The 14,999-nt window shown below is 38.2% G+C and overlaps 1 protein-coding gene across 4 annotated transcripts in view; it reads left to right on the top strand.

The window, feature by feature from the left end:
* The window catches only part of GULP1 (GULP PTB domain containing engulfment adaptor 1), a 146,009-nt gene that overhangs the window by 118,497 nt on the left and 12,513 nt on the right, over window positions 1-14,999 (top strand). For 3 of the 4 annotated variants that reach the window (XM_058839712.1, XM_058839714.1, XM_058839713.1), the window contains 3 exons: window positions 49-141; window positions 9,244-9,468; window positions 12,262-12,400. In XM_058839712.1, the coding sequence (XP_058695695.1) occupies window positions 49-141; window positions 9,244-9,468; window positions 12,262-12,400 (457 nt within the window). The remainder of the gene's footprint in view (window positions 1-48; window positions 142-9,243; window positions 9,469-12,261; window positions 12,401-14,999) is intronic. The other variant, XM_058839715.1, reaches the window with a different exon arrangement.

Raw genomic sequence — 14,999 nt, 5'->3', positions numbered from 1 at the left:
AAATCCATGACTATCCCAACAGCTGTTGAATAACCACTTGCTTTGTAGATTCAAGAATTAGAAACTGAAAATGCAGAACTGAAAAATAAAGTTCAAGATTTGGAAAACCAGTTAAGAATAACACAAGTACACGCGTCTCCAGTAAGTACATGACATAACTCTTGTGTCTGAAGTCACTGGCATTTCTAATCACTTTTTGATCATTTTGAGCATCCCTGCTGCTCCCAGAGATTGCCATTAACATGCAGTGATCAAGTAACACGTCTGTTGAAGGGCAGTGTTGAGCTAACAGTGACACTGGAGGAGCCAGCAGCGGTGCAGATTGCAGTCTCTCCAGTTCTGCCTCTCCCATACCTATTTGTTGCTGCCTAGGACAGTAAATGCTCACTTGAGCAGAGATCTCAATGTGCCAGCTGAGGGTGAAAATCCATTCTGCACTGCAAGGATCTGGTTGCTAAATGCTGCCTGGGAGCTCCTCACAACTTTGTCACAAGCACACGCTCACCTGTGACCGACAATCTGCCTGCCAAGGACTCGTTAGGTCTTGGGAACTAATGCTGGGTGCTAGGGAAAGAGGAGCAAGGGTGGGTTCCTCGCTGGAAATTCCAGCTGCTCTGCGGTTCCTGTAGATGATCAGGACAGAAGCTTGTTTGAATTGCTGGCTGGCACTTCCTGACACCCAGGGAGGACCTTCAAAAATGTAGGTTGCACTGCAGACTGGTCCCAATGACTCCCCTCTTCTTACAAGTGTGTCCCATCTGCACAGCTTTAGGCAGCTGTGAAAATAAATCCAATTTCTTAATGTATATCTGGCAAAAACTTAGAACAAGAGGAACTGCTTTTCAGCTGTGATTTCAGATTGCCTTGTTCCTGCTCTGAATGTGCACCATTTCCCCTAAAATGGATGATCAAAAATGTGGGCAGTATAAAAACATATTTGCAGTGGTGCTGACAGTTTCTCAGTAGTGTCTTTACACTCTTTGTGTTGAATAGATGATTGTTCCTGTGATAGGCTGCCATTTCATCTTACTGAAATCTACTTAGAGGAGAGAGCACCATAAATTATAAATACTGTGTAACCACCACACTGAATATTTTAAATTATTAATATCTTCTCACTTATGAAGCATTCAGTGATAGGTAATCAATTTTAATGCTAGATTAAATATCCAGTTAGTCAGTTCTTTTATTTTCCTCAATTGGGATGGCAGTTTGTATTTATTTATGAATATAATAACTAAATGTATATTTGAATGCTAGGCTCTTAAATCCATTGCAATCAATTTTCTTTCATTTAAATTAAAGAACTCTGTCACTTCATTAAGCAAAAAAATTGAAGAAAATTATTAATAATGCCCAAAAAATATCCAGTACTTTGTGATTTATTGTGTCTTTTAAGACAATAATGTTGCTTTCCATATTAAAGAGTAAAGATCTAAATATTTTAATTTGCCAATAAACTCTCTCCCAAATGGTGTTTTGTTGTTAATTACTACTGGTACAGTGAATAAGCATATCACTTAAATAGCACTTGTGGTGCAACAAAACTAAGGAATATTGATAATTATTGATATTAATTAATTAATTTCAATAATCACTGTTGGCTATTAATTTGCACTTTTATTTTATTGCCCTATTTACTCCTTAATCTTTAAAATGAAACCCCCAAACATTTCCTGTCACAAATTATTAAAATTACAGTAAGAGCCACCTTAGAGCCTGTTGAACATCTGCATCCATTCTGACACGAAAGATTTCTATAAATGGATGAGTGTTGGAGCAGGATGCCCAGAGGATGGAGCTCTCTGTACTCTTGGAGATGCTGGCTCATCCCTGAGCATGGTCCTCAACAGCCTCAGCTAATTGGATCCTGTTTGGATTAAGCTCCTTTCCTTTTACAGGATTCTTCCATCACTTGTGCAGCCAAAAATCGAAACAAAACAAAACCAACAAACCAACCAAGCAACACCAAGCGCATTTTTAGGAAAATGTCTTTCTCAACTCCAGGCCCACAGCCGTTCCCACCAAGCACTATGGACTTTGGCACCTTCCCAAGAGGCAGCTTTCAGGCAGTCCTTTCTAAACCAGATCTTGTGGAGATGAAATCAGAGCTCTCAAGTGTGCTGGTGCAGGAATAACTCCATGTCAATGCAAGTGTTGGGCTGAGAATGAATGAAGGAATGGACTGGTGAGGTTGTCAAGTGGCTTCAGAAAAAGAAGCATAAATATTTTTAGGGCAGTTTGAGTTCATTAAAAGGATTATCAACCAATAATAGTGCCTGGAATAGTATTAAATGTGATGACACCTTTTTCACTACGTGAGCAACAAATATGTATGCAGGAACAAAATTACAAACAATTCATAAGACAATTGATTGCCTGCTATCATTTACAATCAAGTTTTTACATTTTTAATTCAAATAAACTATAATTTCAAGTATGATTCTGCAAAGTCTCAATTCCTATCAGAAAAAAAAAGAAGTGGTGCAAAAATTTATTTCCCCTATTTCCACATAATTTCTGTAATGAAAAATGTCACTTTAGTTTTAAACTAATTAATTGGAGATTTTGCTGAATTTAAACTAAAAATATCTGTACTGCTGCTGCTCTGCCTTCAAAATTAAAGTAACAGATCTATATGGTGATTATTTTGTCAGAGTAAACTTTGCACATCTGCTGATAGTATTTTCTGAAATCAAATAGTTTGAATGATGCTGAATATCCAACATGGGAAATAATCCCTTGTTTGAGCCCCTTTCTAAGCACTTTTGGGTGGATGGAGGAAAGCTTCCTTCCATGCAGATAGTCCTGGTATTATATGCTGTGAACGTAAGATAATCGTTCTTGTGATTTAGAACAGATTTATTGAACTATAAGTTTTAAGTTTTCTTGCATTTTTCATATCACACTGTTGAATTATGCAGAGATTCCATAAGATTTTCTAAGACATAATAAGAATTCTGATTAATTTATATTTTTTTAATCTTTTACGGCTGGAGCTCCTTATCTGGCAGTCCAGCTCCTGTGCTGAGGTCTAGGCAAGGGATTGTTCAGTGGTCAATGGAAAGTTTAAGCCTTGATCCTTGACACCTGATGTGATAAGAGAACATGTGCCTTTAACGGGCATCACAGCAGTTTGTAAAGAAATATTCAATTTCAGAAGCCAGCTACAGATGCTTAAAAGTTGTTTCTTTGTTGTTTGTGCTTAACCATTACCTTGGATTTCCATTCCTTGTGCTTTCCTTTTTCTATTTGTTTGTTTGCGTGCTGTCTGTGCCCTCTCAGCGTTTGCAGGTGAGCTCAGGTGCCTTCCCTGCTGTACAGGCTGTTGGCTGAGCCCTTGCTGCTGTGATCAGTGCATGGCCACAGCAGTGCCTGCAGTCAGCAGCTGATGTGGGACTGCAGCAGCCCCAGAAGCAACTGATTGAACAGTTTCAACAGTTTTGAAGAGTTTTTTCCTCTCCTTCCCAGAGCAGGGGGTGCTGCAGGAGCCTGTGCTGGCAGTGCACAAACAGGAACATTGACATCACTCTGGGCTGTGTCCTCCCCTCCTAAAAGCCCATCCCAGTGAAGCCAGGGGGGTCTGAGCAGGCAGAGTGTCAGGCTGGCAGTGGGAGGCTGTTTTCCATCCCCAGGAGAGGAGACAGGGGCTTTCAGAATTTATTGCAGCTGCAGTGTGACACACAGTCACAGTCACTGTCACTGTCAGGATTTACATGTTAAGATTCCAGCACAGAATGCCTTTCCCACCTGGCAGTAACTGGGAAGCCACAGTACCTTTTGCATGCAGTGCCAGTCTATAGAATTTCCTTATTCCTGTTTCTGAGGTGCATTGATTTCGGTGTCTTTCATCATTCTAGACACATTAGTCTTCCCGTTAGTTTTTAATGAAATGAAGAAGGGAGAAAACTCTTTGGGAAATTTGAAGTGCAGCAAGTTTTTTTTTTTATTATATCACTGACCCTTGTTGTTTGTTTGTGTGGTTTGGGAGGTTTTTTTGGTTTTGTTTTTTTTCTTTAAAACAAGCCAATTCTTCTCTTTGACAGCTCAGTCTTCTGATTCCCAGATCATTTACCCACAAGCAGGACCAGATTATATTTCCTGTTTTCACTTCAATATCAAAAGAAAATAGAATGTGAGAGCATCTTTAAACTGGATGGATAACTTAGTATGTGTATGGTTTTAAGCATCTGGTTCACTGCACATTAAAAAAAAATAAAAAATTGTTTCAACATGTTTCAGTTCTAAGTAGATACATCCAGGCTGTCATTTGAAAGAAACTTTTCTAACTTCCCATTGTCACTGAAAATAGGTTTGTAGCTAAATATGAAATAAAACCATTTGCTCAGGATCCATGTAATACTATCAAGATTTAAAATTCAGATTCTCTCTTACTTCCAAAATGTCTTTAAAACATTTTTTCTGTAGTTTCACAAACTATGTGAATGTGCCAGGCTGGACTGCAATATGTGGCTTTGCTGACAGATTTACTTCTCTAAAAGGAGTTGGCCCTGTGTTCACATATTGAATTCTTGGGTGGTAGTGTTGAACACTTTCTTTGCAAAACATATACAAAAACACCTTCATTTGCTGATCCTTCACATTAAAATATGTACATTTTTGGATGACTTATCCAAAAATCCATGCATGGTCTAAGAGTAGTAAAATGCAAGCAGTGAATTGTAAGCTTAAAGCTTCATTTCAAGCACAGAATCAAAAATACTTTGAGTTGGTAATTTCATAAAGGAGAACATTTTTCCAGTTGAAATATCTGTAACTAATTTTTTCAATTAAATTATGTTTTCAGTAATAATAGTGAATTGCAGTACTTGGGAGTTTATTGTGAGTCTTTGGTTGCTCTATTGAAAAAAAAAAAAAAGCAACAAAAAACCCCCATACACTTCCATATGCAAATTGAAAGTAGTAATAATTAAAAAATTTAGTGATTACTTTTCTCAGTCCATAAGTAGTGCAAGTTAAAGGTTTCTTTGGAATGTACAAAGGGAAATTCAATCTAAAACTACTTTTCTGATGATTCTTGCTTGTATTGCAGTTTTTTTTTGCGGGCCAACTAAAGGCTTATTTGACAACATATTTTAAAATAACACTGACAGTGAAATGGGTGCAAAATACATGTGTGAATAATGCAATTACCTACCCTTTGCATTCTTGGAATGTGTAAAAGGATGAAAAGCATTGACAGCAATCAAGTTCTGCTTTTGAGGGATACAATTGCCATCAGGATTCTCTCCTTGCTTGCTTATTAGCATCACTATGAAGATTTTTTCTGTAGCTGCTCTAAATCTAGCCATATGGCCAAATCAACATCAATCTAATTTAGGTGCTTTTTCTGTCAGTTCATAAACTCTATGGGAAAAATAAAATTTCTTTCTGAACCTATAAAAGACACCATTAAGGCAATGAGATCATAGCTGGAAATAAAAGAGAGAAAACTGGATTGTATAATGAAATACTTTTGCATAAAATATATTGTGAAAGTTGAACATCAAATTATCAATCTTCAGTTTTTTTCTCTCAGGATATTGTAGCTAATTAGATTTACATTTGCTCAGGACATTCAGTAAATAATAAACTGCTTAGTGATCATTTTTTCTGCATTTGGGTCAATGGTTTTGAGCAGTTTTCCTAGAACTTTGAAAAGCTGGTCCCTCAGATGACCGTGTTTGCCAGTGCAGAAGTGTTATGCAACAGGAACTATCATTTTTTTTGGTGTCCTGAGTGGCTCTGTCGAGGACATGCAACCCCAAACTGTGTTTCCTTAGTTTGCCTCTGGAGCTGTGCTTCCATGTGCCATGGGAAATGTTGGCATGGAATGTTTCCTTTGTCTCACTCCTTTGCATGCACTGCTGAAGTTTCTGTGACTTGTCTATCTGTTGTTTACTTCTCATCTGTTTTAGTGGTTTGGCAATGCTTTAATCGCTGGTCTTTTTTGCATTTGGTGTTGATTATGTGAGGACTGTTGGATTCTCATCTCCTCGTTTGCCTGTGGGGACCCTGCTCCAGTTTGTAGCGCAGGGAGGCTTTGGGTGCTGCTGCTGTGAGTAGCTGCAGCTCCAGGGCTCAGTGCAGCCCTGGAGAGTGGCTTCACATCGTGTCACACTTGCTGCTGTTTCCATCACCAGTGCTGGCCAGAAGGCTTCCCTGAGAACACTGAAATGGGGGCAAAGCAGAACTGAAGGGCAGCAGGAGGAGGAATTGGGAGAAGCAGCCCCAGAAGGATCAGTGTTCTTCCATGCACCATAAGTTTTACCAAAAAATTGTGGAGTCCATACTCCTACATGGAGGTGCTGCAAAACCCCTCCAGTTCCAAGCAGAGCATTAAAGATACTGATTGATCAGACCTTTCCTCCAAGGTTTTGTTGTGACCTAGGAGCATAGGCCACCTGCCCCAGTGACCACACTCATGGGAGATCCCCAGGATAGACACTGGAACTGTATTCAGATTTCAAAAACCATTTTGGAATGTTTTTATGCATCTCACTTGTTTCCTGTTTCCACCAAAATGTGAAAGTGCACATTTTTGCTGGGTTTTTTTTTTTGCCTATCTTTAGCTTTTTTAGGTTTATAATATTCTGTATTCAGTTGTTTGAGCACTTCTTCATTAGGGTATAAAATTCTGTTACATTTATGATGCTAAACAAAGTTAATTTGAAATTGCTTATGCTTTTTCATGTCACTGAAAAATTACTAAATGAACTGAAGATGTAGCAGTTAATTAATGAAACTGCTAATATTTATACAATATTTTATGAATTAGTGAGTGTTCTTAGTAGTCCCAAATCTCAGGAAATGAGCAGGTTCTTTTATTAAATGCATAATTTTCATTGAAGGTCTCTCCCCATTCCCTGGAACATCACTGCAGTTACCTGCTGTGGTGGTTCTGTATATTATCAATTTGAAAGTTCTGAGGAACAAAACCATTTCCTAATTTATTCTAATTCACACTTAGGTGATTGCTATGTGGGTATGACACAGAGACTGCAATCAGTGTCTAGAGAATTGTAAAAAGAAACAATTTTGAAGTGATTTCCTGATTAATAAATCCTCAGTCACATTACATTTTCTAGTATGATGCAGCACAAGAGTGCATCTTCAGCACCATTCTCAGTAGAGTCAAAAATAAATCCTCTGCTGGCCCATAGCTACATCTAATCATAAAAGAGACCAAATCCACTAAACTAGTATGATAATTTCATGAAGTATCATGAAGTATTCTTTTTGTTTTCTTATGTTGATGGAATGAGGCCCAAATTGGAACATATTGTATCAATGCCACTGTTACTACAGGTCTGAGTGGGAACCTCAGACAAAATACAGTTGTTAAATGACATGACAATTTCATTATTTTTGCTATATTTTCTTCCTTTATAATTTTGTGTAAGAGTATTAAATTTCAGAAGCTACACCCTTTCAGGTTTTATTCTTTAGAGTGAGGGTCTGTTCCTTTTTCCCCCTGCACTTTGTGCATCTGCTGCTATTCACCCTGCTGCCCCTGTGGTGGGCTGCTTGGATCCAGAGGGCTGTGAGCAGGAAGCCCATGAGCCTCACAGGTCCTTCTGGGACATGGCATGAGGTGCAGAGCAGCACTCCCAGCACCTGATGGCTTCTGTGCTGCTCTGCAAATGAAGAATTCCTGGGGAAAATTGGTTTCCTGAGCAGGTGCATTCCCAAAACGATTGTAAGAAGCTCGCACGGTGTTTGTTGTGTCTGGTGAGTGTCAATGGTGAGACCTGTGGCTGCTCCAGTTCAGGGCTCAGATGACCAGGGCTGTATATTCTGCTTTTGTACTGAATTTTTCCATTGCCTGGATTTGATACATGTTCATCATCCTCATAGCTTTGCTGCTTGGTGTCCTTTTGTGCATTTTGCTGCTTTCTGTGTCATTTTCATGTGACATCCACGCCTTCTTAGGAAAACTACTTATCCTTTGCTGTTTTGCATTTCAGGAGAGTATTTGGCTTTCTTAATGACACTGTATTTAGTCTTTTTGAGCATTTATTATTCTGAGGGCTGTTTTTTTCCCATAGTTATGTATAGCAGCACAGATTCCATGGCAGTAATGCACAGTAGCACCACAACTCTTCCACCTGTAGTCTGGTGATACTCTTGAAATAATAATCAAAATTCTCTCCTGTAGGTTTTTTTATTTCTTTTTTATTGATTATCATTCCAAATGCTCCATTTCACAATTCCAGTATGGAAATTTTTGAAATTGGGATAAATTTTTTTTTTTTTTTTTTTTTTTTTTTTTTCTTTAATGCTGAATTGCAAATTTTGAGTAGGGAATTTTGTGGATTGTTTTGATACTCTCAAGTATGGCATTGTTACTACATTTAGTCAACTGTACCCTTATGCAGGTTAATCTGTAAAGTGAAGGAGGAAGCTGAGACTCACTTTAAAAGGATTTGAAATGTGGGGGTTTTCCTACATAACACTGAAAAAAATGGTTTAAAAATAATTGATTGAATCCTGCTCTACTAAGTTATGCAAACTTCTAATGAAATAATCATGGTATATCCATTGTGTAACACTACAAAGGGAGCAAAAGCAAGCTTCAGAATTCTTGTTGCACTCATCTGCCACTGTCTCAGCCTGGGCCAGTCACAGAGATTTGGGCAGGACACCTCCAGCCATTCCTGCTTCTCTGTGTGGAACTCTTGGCTGTGGCCAAGAACTTTCTCCACAAGTGTGCAATCCTTTCTGTTAAGATCCAAAGATTAATCTGTCTTCTGAAGATTTTAGTTGAATAATGAGCTGTTCTTTCAGCATTGATGGGATATGGTAGTTTTTTCCTCAGTTAGTTAGAGAAAAGCCTGACCAGTGCATTAACCAGCACAGTAATTCTTCTCCCCAGACTTTTGCCTCCATGCTAATTTACAAGTGCAGATGTGAGAGATTGCTGGTACCTTGTTGGATTTAGACATTTCTTAGCATCTCACATACACTATTGGAATGATGTCTCACTTCATTTTATTTGGTGTCATGGTCAAGGATCAAGTTGTCTTTGTTCCAGTTGGTACAGGGTTGTGTCTTAACGTGGCATATTCTAATATTTTGTTTTGAAGTATTTTCAAGTTCTGTATCTTGTAACTATAGCACTGAACAGCAAGTTGCTGACAAGCATTTTTGAAATATGAAATGTGTTTCTTTTTTTCTTCTTTCCCTGACATTACCACGTTCTGTTCCTCAGAAATGTTTTCTCTTTCTGTGATTCCTTTTCAGCTGCTGCACATAAAGTGTGATAATGATGAACATATGTTTCAAAGACCCTCTACTTTTTTCTGGTGTAACAATGAGGATTCACCTCCTTGTTTAGATATCTCTTCCATTACGCTTACTCCTAGGAGTTCTCCTGACTCTAGACTACCACCTGGATTGTTAATACCACCACCTTCCAAAAGTGGTCTTCCAAAGCCTGCCAGTGAATACAGCTGCCCAAGACCTCGTGTAATCTTGCTGTGCCAAAGCTTTTCCAGTTTTGTTTTTTATTTTTTTATTTTTTGGCCTTCTTTTGTTCTCTGTTGTGTATTAACTTGTATTAAAAATGTGCATTTTGTACAGTGGCTAAAGGATAGGGTGGATGAATCTTAGGTTCTCTAGGGGTACTCTTAAAATATGGAATTTGTGAAGAATTACTCTTATTTCTACAGAGCTTTTTCTCTGCAATCCCCAAAACATAAATTCTTATTTTTCCAACATGTTTAAATTAGTCTATTAATTAATGATCTCTGTTATCTGTCAATCTTTTGTTAATTTTTTTTTATATGAAGAACAGCGATTCAAAACAATTCTAAAGGCCCTACTTCAAGGGCTTCTTCCCCCTAAGAATTAATAGAAAAGCAATGAACCATTAAATAACTTTTAGCATACTTTATAAAAACTGTGCAAAATGAAGGTTGAAAATTATTCTCAAATATGAAATGGGCATATTGCCTGCTTTTTCATATTCATGTGCTTATACTCTCAACTTTTCTTCCATTTGCAAGTAATATTTGGCTTTATTTAGCGACCATCCTGGCTTTCTGCATGTGTACACTAAATATAAATGCTTTTTGTGCTCTCATGTATTCAAAATACACATTTCTTAATTCACTTACAGTTTTAATTAAACAATATCAGTAGAATCAAAATGGCCAGTAAGGGAATTCAACAAAATGGAATGTAACTGGGAAATTAGTCTAAAGTTTGGGGTTTCTTTTTTTGCCTAAAAGGCGCATTTATAACTAAATGTAAGAGTTGTTAGCCATAAACATTTGGCAAATAATAGGATTCTCCATTAGCACATATGATCTCCAAGACATTCTAGGATTATCCATGGGTGTTGATGTAAGCATTTATTTATGCCCTAAAGCTGATCCCACCTTCCTGATAAAAGCCTGTCTAGAATCAGAGCAGGTTTAGGATGAAGGAAGGAGTGTGATTCGTTATTATAATGTTTATTTTGGGTCCAGCACATCCATTGCCCTGCTTTGAGTGGGAGCAGATGACATCCAGGGATCTGCCAGACTCAGATTACCCTGGTTCTCTGCAGGGTTAATGCAAGGTCCATGGACACTGACAGGAGCCTGTGGTGTCTAAACTCTGCACTCAAATCTTTTCATAACACATTATTTTAGGAATCCCAATAGTAACTCAAGTTGAGGACAGTAAGAGCCCTGGATGTGTTAAAATCTTGAAAACTGGTTCTTCTATGAAGTTAATTAATCTATGGTCATGCTTGGGAATAGCAATGACTGAGAGAATATTTTTTAAAAAAGGCGAAAAAATAAAACAGCATGTTAAATGTAGATTTTTTTCCATTCGCTATGCTTCTGTATATCTGGGAAGAAACATCCCAGGATCTTTTAGATAGTGAAGAGAGTGATAGATCTTTCGTAATCCAATTTTAAAATATTAATCCAAATTTAAAATACGACTTCAAAACCCCTAAGAATCACATAACCTCCAAGAAATAGGAAATGTAGGACTTGAGAGCTTTGTGTTTTTTCCTCTTTTAACAGTGCATTCAGAGGAAAGCTGTGGATCAATATTGCTTCTCAGCAGCCACTGCAGAGAGCCTCCAGAGAGAAATAGGGGTGGTTCAGGGCTTCCTCTAGGCTTAGGAATCTGTGACATGAGCTGTCCCAGGGCAGCTGCAGGTCTGCAGCACAGGCTCTGAAAAAGCAGCATTCCAAACGAAGGGTTTACCCTTGGGACTCTCATGGACAAGCAGTGCTAAGGACTATCTGCTTGCCAGGTCATCATATTTGTGTATTCTGAATAAAATGATCCATGTGACTAATTTAACTGGTGCTTCAAAATTTCTGTGTGGATAGTTTGGGCAAACTGAATCTTCTTTCAAAGCTGCAGGCTTTTGCTGTGCCTGGCTAGCCTTTCTAATTCACAGGGTGGGGGGCTTTCTGTATTGTCTCAGCAATAACATGAACATGCAAACTAGTTTTGCCTTCAGCTCTTCAGTCTCAGTTTTAATCTATTTCATCCTCTGTCTTTAGTGTTCAGTATATTTTGACTTGACTGTGCCTCGCTTGTGCCCTGGAGTAGTGGACTGGTGGCAGGAGGAGTGAACCATTCAAAATCAAATATGATTGTGGAACTGGAGTAATTGGTGGTTTTGGGGTTTCTTGCTTGCCCAGTATTTTTTTGAACTCTTCCAAATTCCTGGGCCTTCTGAATGAAATCTCTTCAGTTTTACCTTCAAGGACAACAGGTTTATTTTGGATACATTCAGTATATCACGTGTCTAGATTATTGCTTATAGAAAAACACATTTAAAGCTTTGATCATACCAGTTTCTCTAAGCTACCAAAAAAGAGATCATGTAAAGAAGAATCAGTAAACCAAAAATCCTGGGATTGTATCTTTTAACTTGGTTCTGTGCTCTCCAGAGCAGAGCACATTGTTGGTGCCATATTACCTCAGCTGGGTCTCATGAAGGTGTCTGTGCTCATACCTTTGCAAGAGAGAACTGCTTGTCACAGCTTTCTCAGGTGTAACTGTGATACATTTTTGACTGAAAATGGAAAAATTACAATGCTGCTTTTGTACTGGGTTATGTTAGCATGTGTCAAGAGTCTGTATTGCAAATGCCATTTGCTTGGTGTCAGGAGCTGGGGTTTGCATGCTGATGGTTGTTTTTAACTTTATTTTCAAAATGTGACTCTTATCTGCATGCTGAAGAATTCAGTATTGTGATCTTTTTCATGTGAAACATTGCCCTAATATTTATTGTCCTTATTGTAGGCAGGCAGTGTGACACCTAAATCACCCTCCACTGACATCTTTGATATGGTTCCCTTTTCTCCCATATCCCCTCAGTCATCAACACCTACTCGCAATGGTACACAGCCTCCTCCAGTACCCAGTAGATCTACAGAGATCAGTAAGTTTTGTAACAACTGACCTACTTTTGCTTACATTATTTTTTAATAAAGCATCTTTAAAGTTTTACGTACGTTTTGCATGAAAAGCCAAATACAGTTTTGGTAAATCACATTCACTAATGCCGTTTCATCTTTATACCATCTTCCCAAAGTCCTTGATGTTGCTGCCAAGTTGCATTATAAACAAACTTACTGTGAAACTATGACATATACACTTGGAAGGAGTTGGGTTGGGGATTTTAACTTGGCTTTTCTTTTACAGTCTCTTTTCTGTACTTCAAGGAATACTTTCCCTTCCTGTTAGTTCTTTCCTTGTCAAGCCCACGGTTCTAGCACCTAGAGCCTGCATTTCTGGGGAAGGCAGCAGGTGGAGTAAGTATGGTGATGGTGATGCTCAAGGGAGAGCCAAAGAAACCCCTCAAGGAGACTTAGAATGCTGTTTTCAATACTGCTTTTCATATCATGCACAATTTTGTAATTCTGTCGTTGATGAACCTCTCCAGATCTGTCAACCACTCCTAAAAGATCTTCAAAAGGTTAACAACAGCAATTTTATTTTGCAAAGGCTTGAAAGAATATAGGGTAAGGTTCTTGACTTCACTAGAGATCTTTTTGGAGTCCAGAAAGTCTTTTTAAAAGCTTTGGAAGTCCCTTGAGGGAGAGGAGATTGGGGCATTCACAAGTGATGTTAGAGGTTGTGGAAACAGCAGTCTGTGTTTGTATCTTCTGTTCCTGATGTCTGATTTAGAGTGGATAAGGGACATTAACATTACTGCCACCACATGGAACACATTTGAGGAGATTGTGCTGTTTCAGGGCATGCCTCAAAGGATGTAGAATTTTCAGCTATGAATGGGAGCTGTGCACAAAAAATGCATTTTATAACTTAAATCAGTGAAAGTCTTCCCTCCCCACGTCTGATGCACTGTTTGGTTCCATTGCTCAGAATGTCTGTCACCTTCTAAAGAGAAAGTAAATGTTGAGACTCTAATACAATAAAGAACCCTGTTCTTTTAAAAGAGAATATTTTTGAATAATTAATGAATTTCTGTGGGAATCTCAAAAGGTATACTAACAGAATTTTACATCTATCAAGTATAGTCAGTATTAACTATTTTCATATAATTTAAAATAATATTAGAATATTCTAATAGAATATTAGAAGAGAACTGCTCTATTGAGAGATTTTATGCCTTTGTAATAAATAATTGAAAGATTGCTTCTCTGAAACTACAGGAATACCATAAAATAGATCTAAATGTGCATATACAGCTTCAAGAATGGCAATTTGAATTGAATTATAGGTCAAGATTTTATTTTTTACCTATTGTCCTACCTCAGTTCCATTGAGATTGTGGCTCAGTTGAATAGAAATCTTGTGGGAGTCAGCACTCAGTCTTGAGGGATCTTGAAAATTCCAGCTATATGGGATTTGTAATTGTTCAGGCGGTGGGTTTTGTAATATTAAAAAAAAAAAAAAGAGCTGGTTATTAACAGTGATATTTATTTTTTAAAGTTGTTACTGCTTTTGCACTTCACTGATTTGCCTTCAGTTGAGATGATGCTGTTCAGAGATGCCACTTCAGGGAGAGATTACAAAGCCCATCATGTTCTCTGTACTTTTGATCCCTGCTCTTTCAGTCTGTGTCGTGGTACTTTCTGTGTTAAAAATTACCGTGTTATTCAGCTATTAATGCTTTTTGGTATATTTCAGAGTGTCATTGAAACAGGAGAGGAATATTTTATCATCAGAGAAGGACCTTACTGTCCCAGATGAGAAGGTTCAGCTCCTATAAGGCTGTGCAATGTCCCATTACTGTATCAATGGGCAATAATGCATTGCTTTGTGGTGTCACTGCTGTCAGTACCAGCAAGCTGGCATTTCTTTCTCCAGTACAAGTCAGACAGCTGGCAACCAAGAGCAGCCAAAGTTTGGAGTCTCCATTTTCTGAGATCATCTTCTCCTGTTCCTATCTCTACTTTCTTTTTCGCTTCACTCAAGCAGAGATGGTTTGGTGAAATTACAGGGTGATTTTGTTGGATTTTGTAATTTTGTAACTTTTACCCTTTTGATATTCAGTAGTAGAGAAGAAAGTTGAGGGTTTACCATATATTTGTTAGTATCACCTCATTTATTCCTTTTGCCTTAGTGGGGCTTGTTACCCAGGGAGCTTGTGCTGCTCAAGCAAAACGTGCTTTTAAAAGCCAAAGTTCATCTTAATTGACCACTGGACATTTGAAAAAACAGCCAAAAATAACAGTGCCCCAGAAAGGCATGGAGACTTGTAGGAAACCTGCAACAATAGCAAGCACTTTGCATTCCTCCAGGACCGAGTTCCATGGGTAATTACTGGCACCAGGATGACAGTTCAGCTTCCCATAAAGAGCAGTGCCCAGAGTTAGAATTTTGCTTACCAGTTCTTCCTGTGGTAATTTGCCAGAGAAAATAATTTGGGGATGATAAATGGTATCTCTGGCTTTACCAAGCTCATGGCATGTGGATTAAGAAACCCAGCTTTTTAATACTAGAGGAGAGCAACAGTGGCTGCTTGGGTTTTTTTGGTTGTTTTGTTGTTGTTGTTGTTTGGGGTATTTTTT

Source organism: Poecile atricapillus, chromosome 5, assembly GCF_030490865.1.
Source record: "Poecile atricapillus isolate bPoeAtr1 chromosome 5, bPoeAtr1.hap1, whole genome shotgun sequence".
Taxonomy (NCBI): Eukaryota; Metazoa; Chordata; class Aves; order Passeriformes; family Paridae; genus Poecile; species Poecile atricapillus.
The sequence above is the reverse complement of the archived record's forward strand: the minus strand, read 5'-3'. Positions and strand labels throughout refer to the sequence as shown.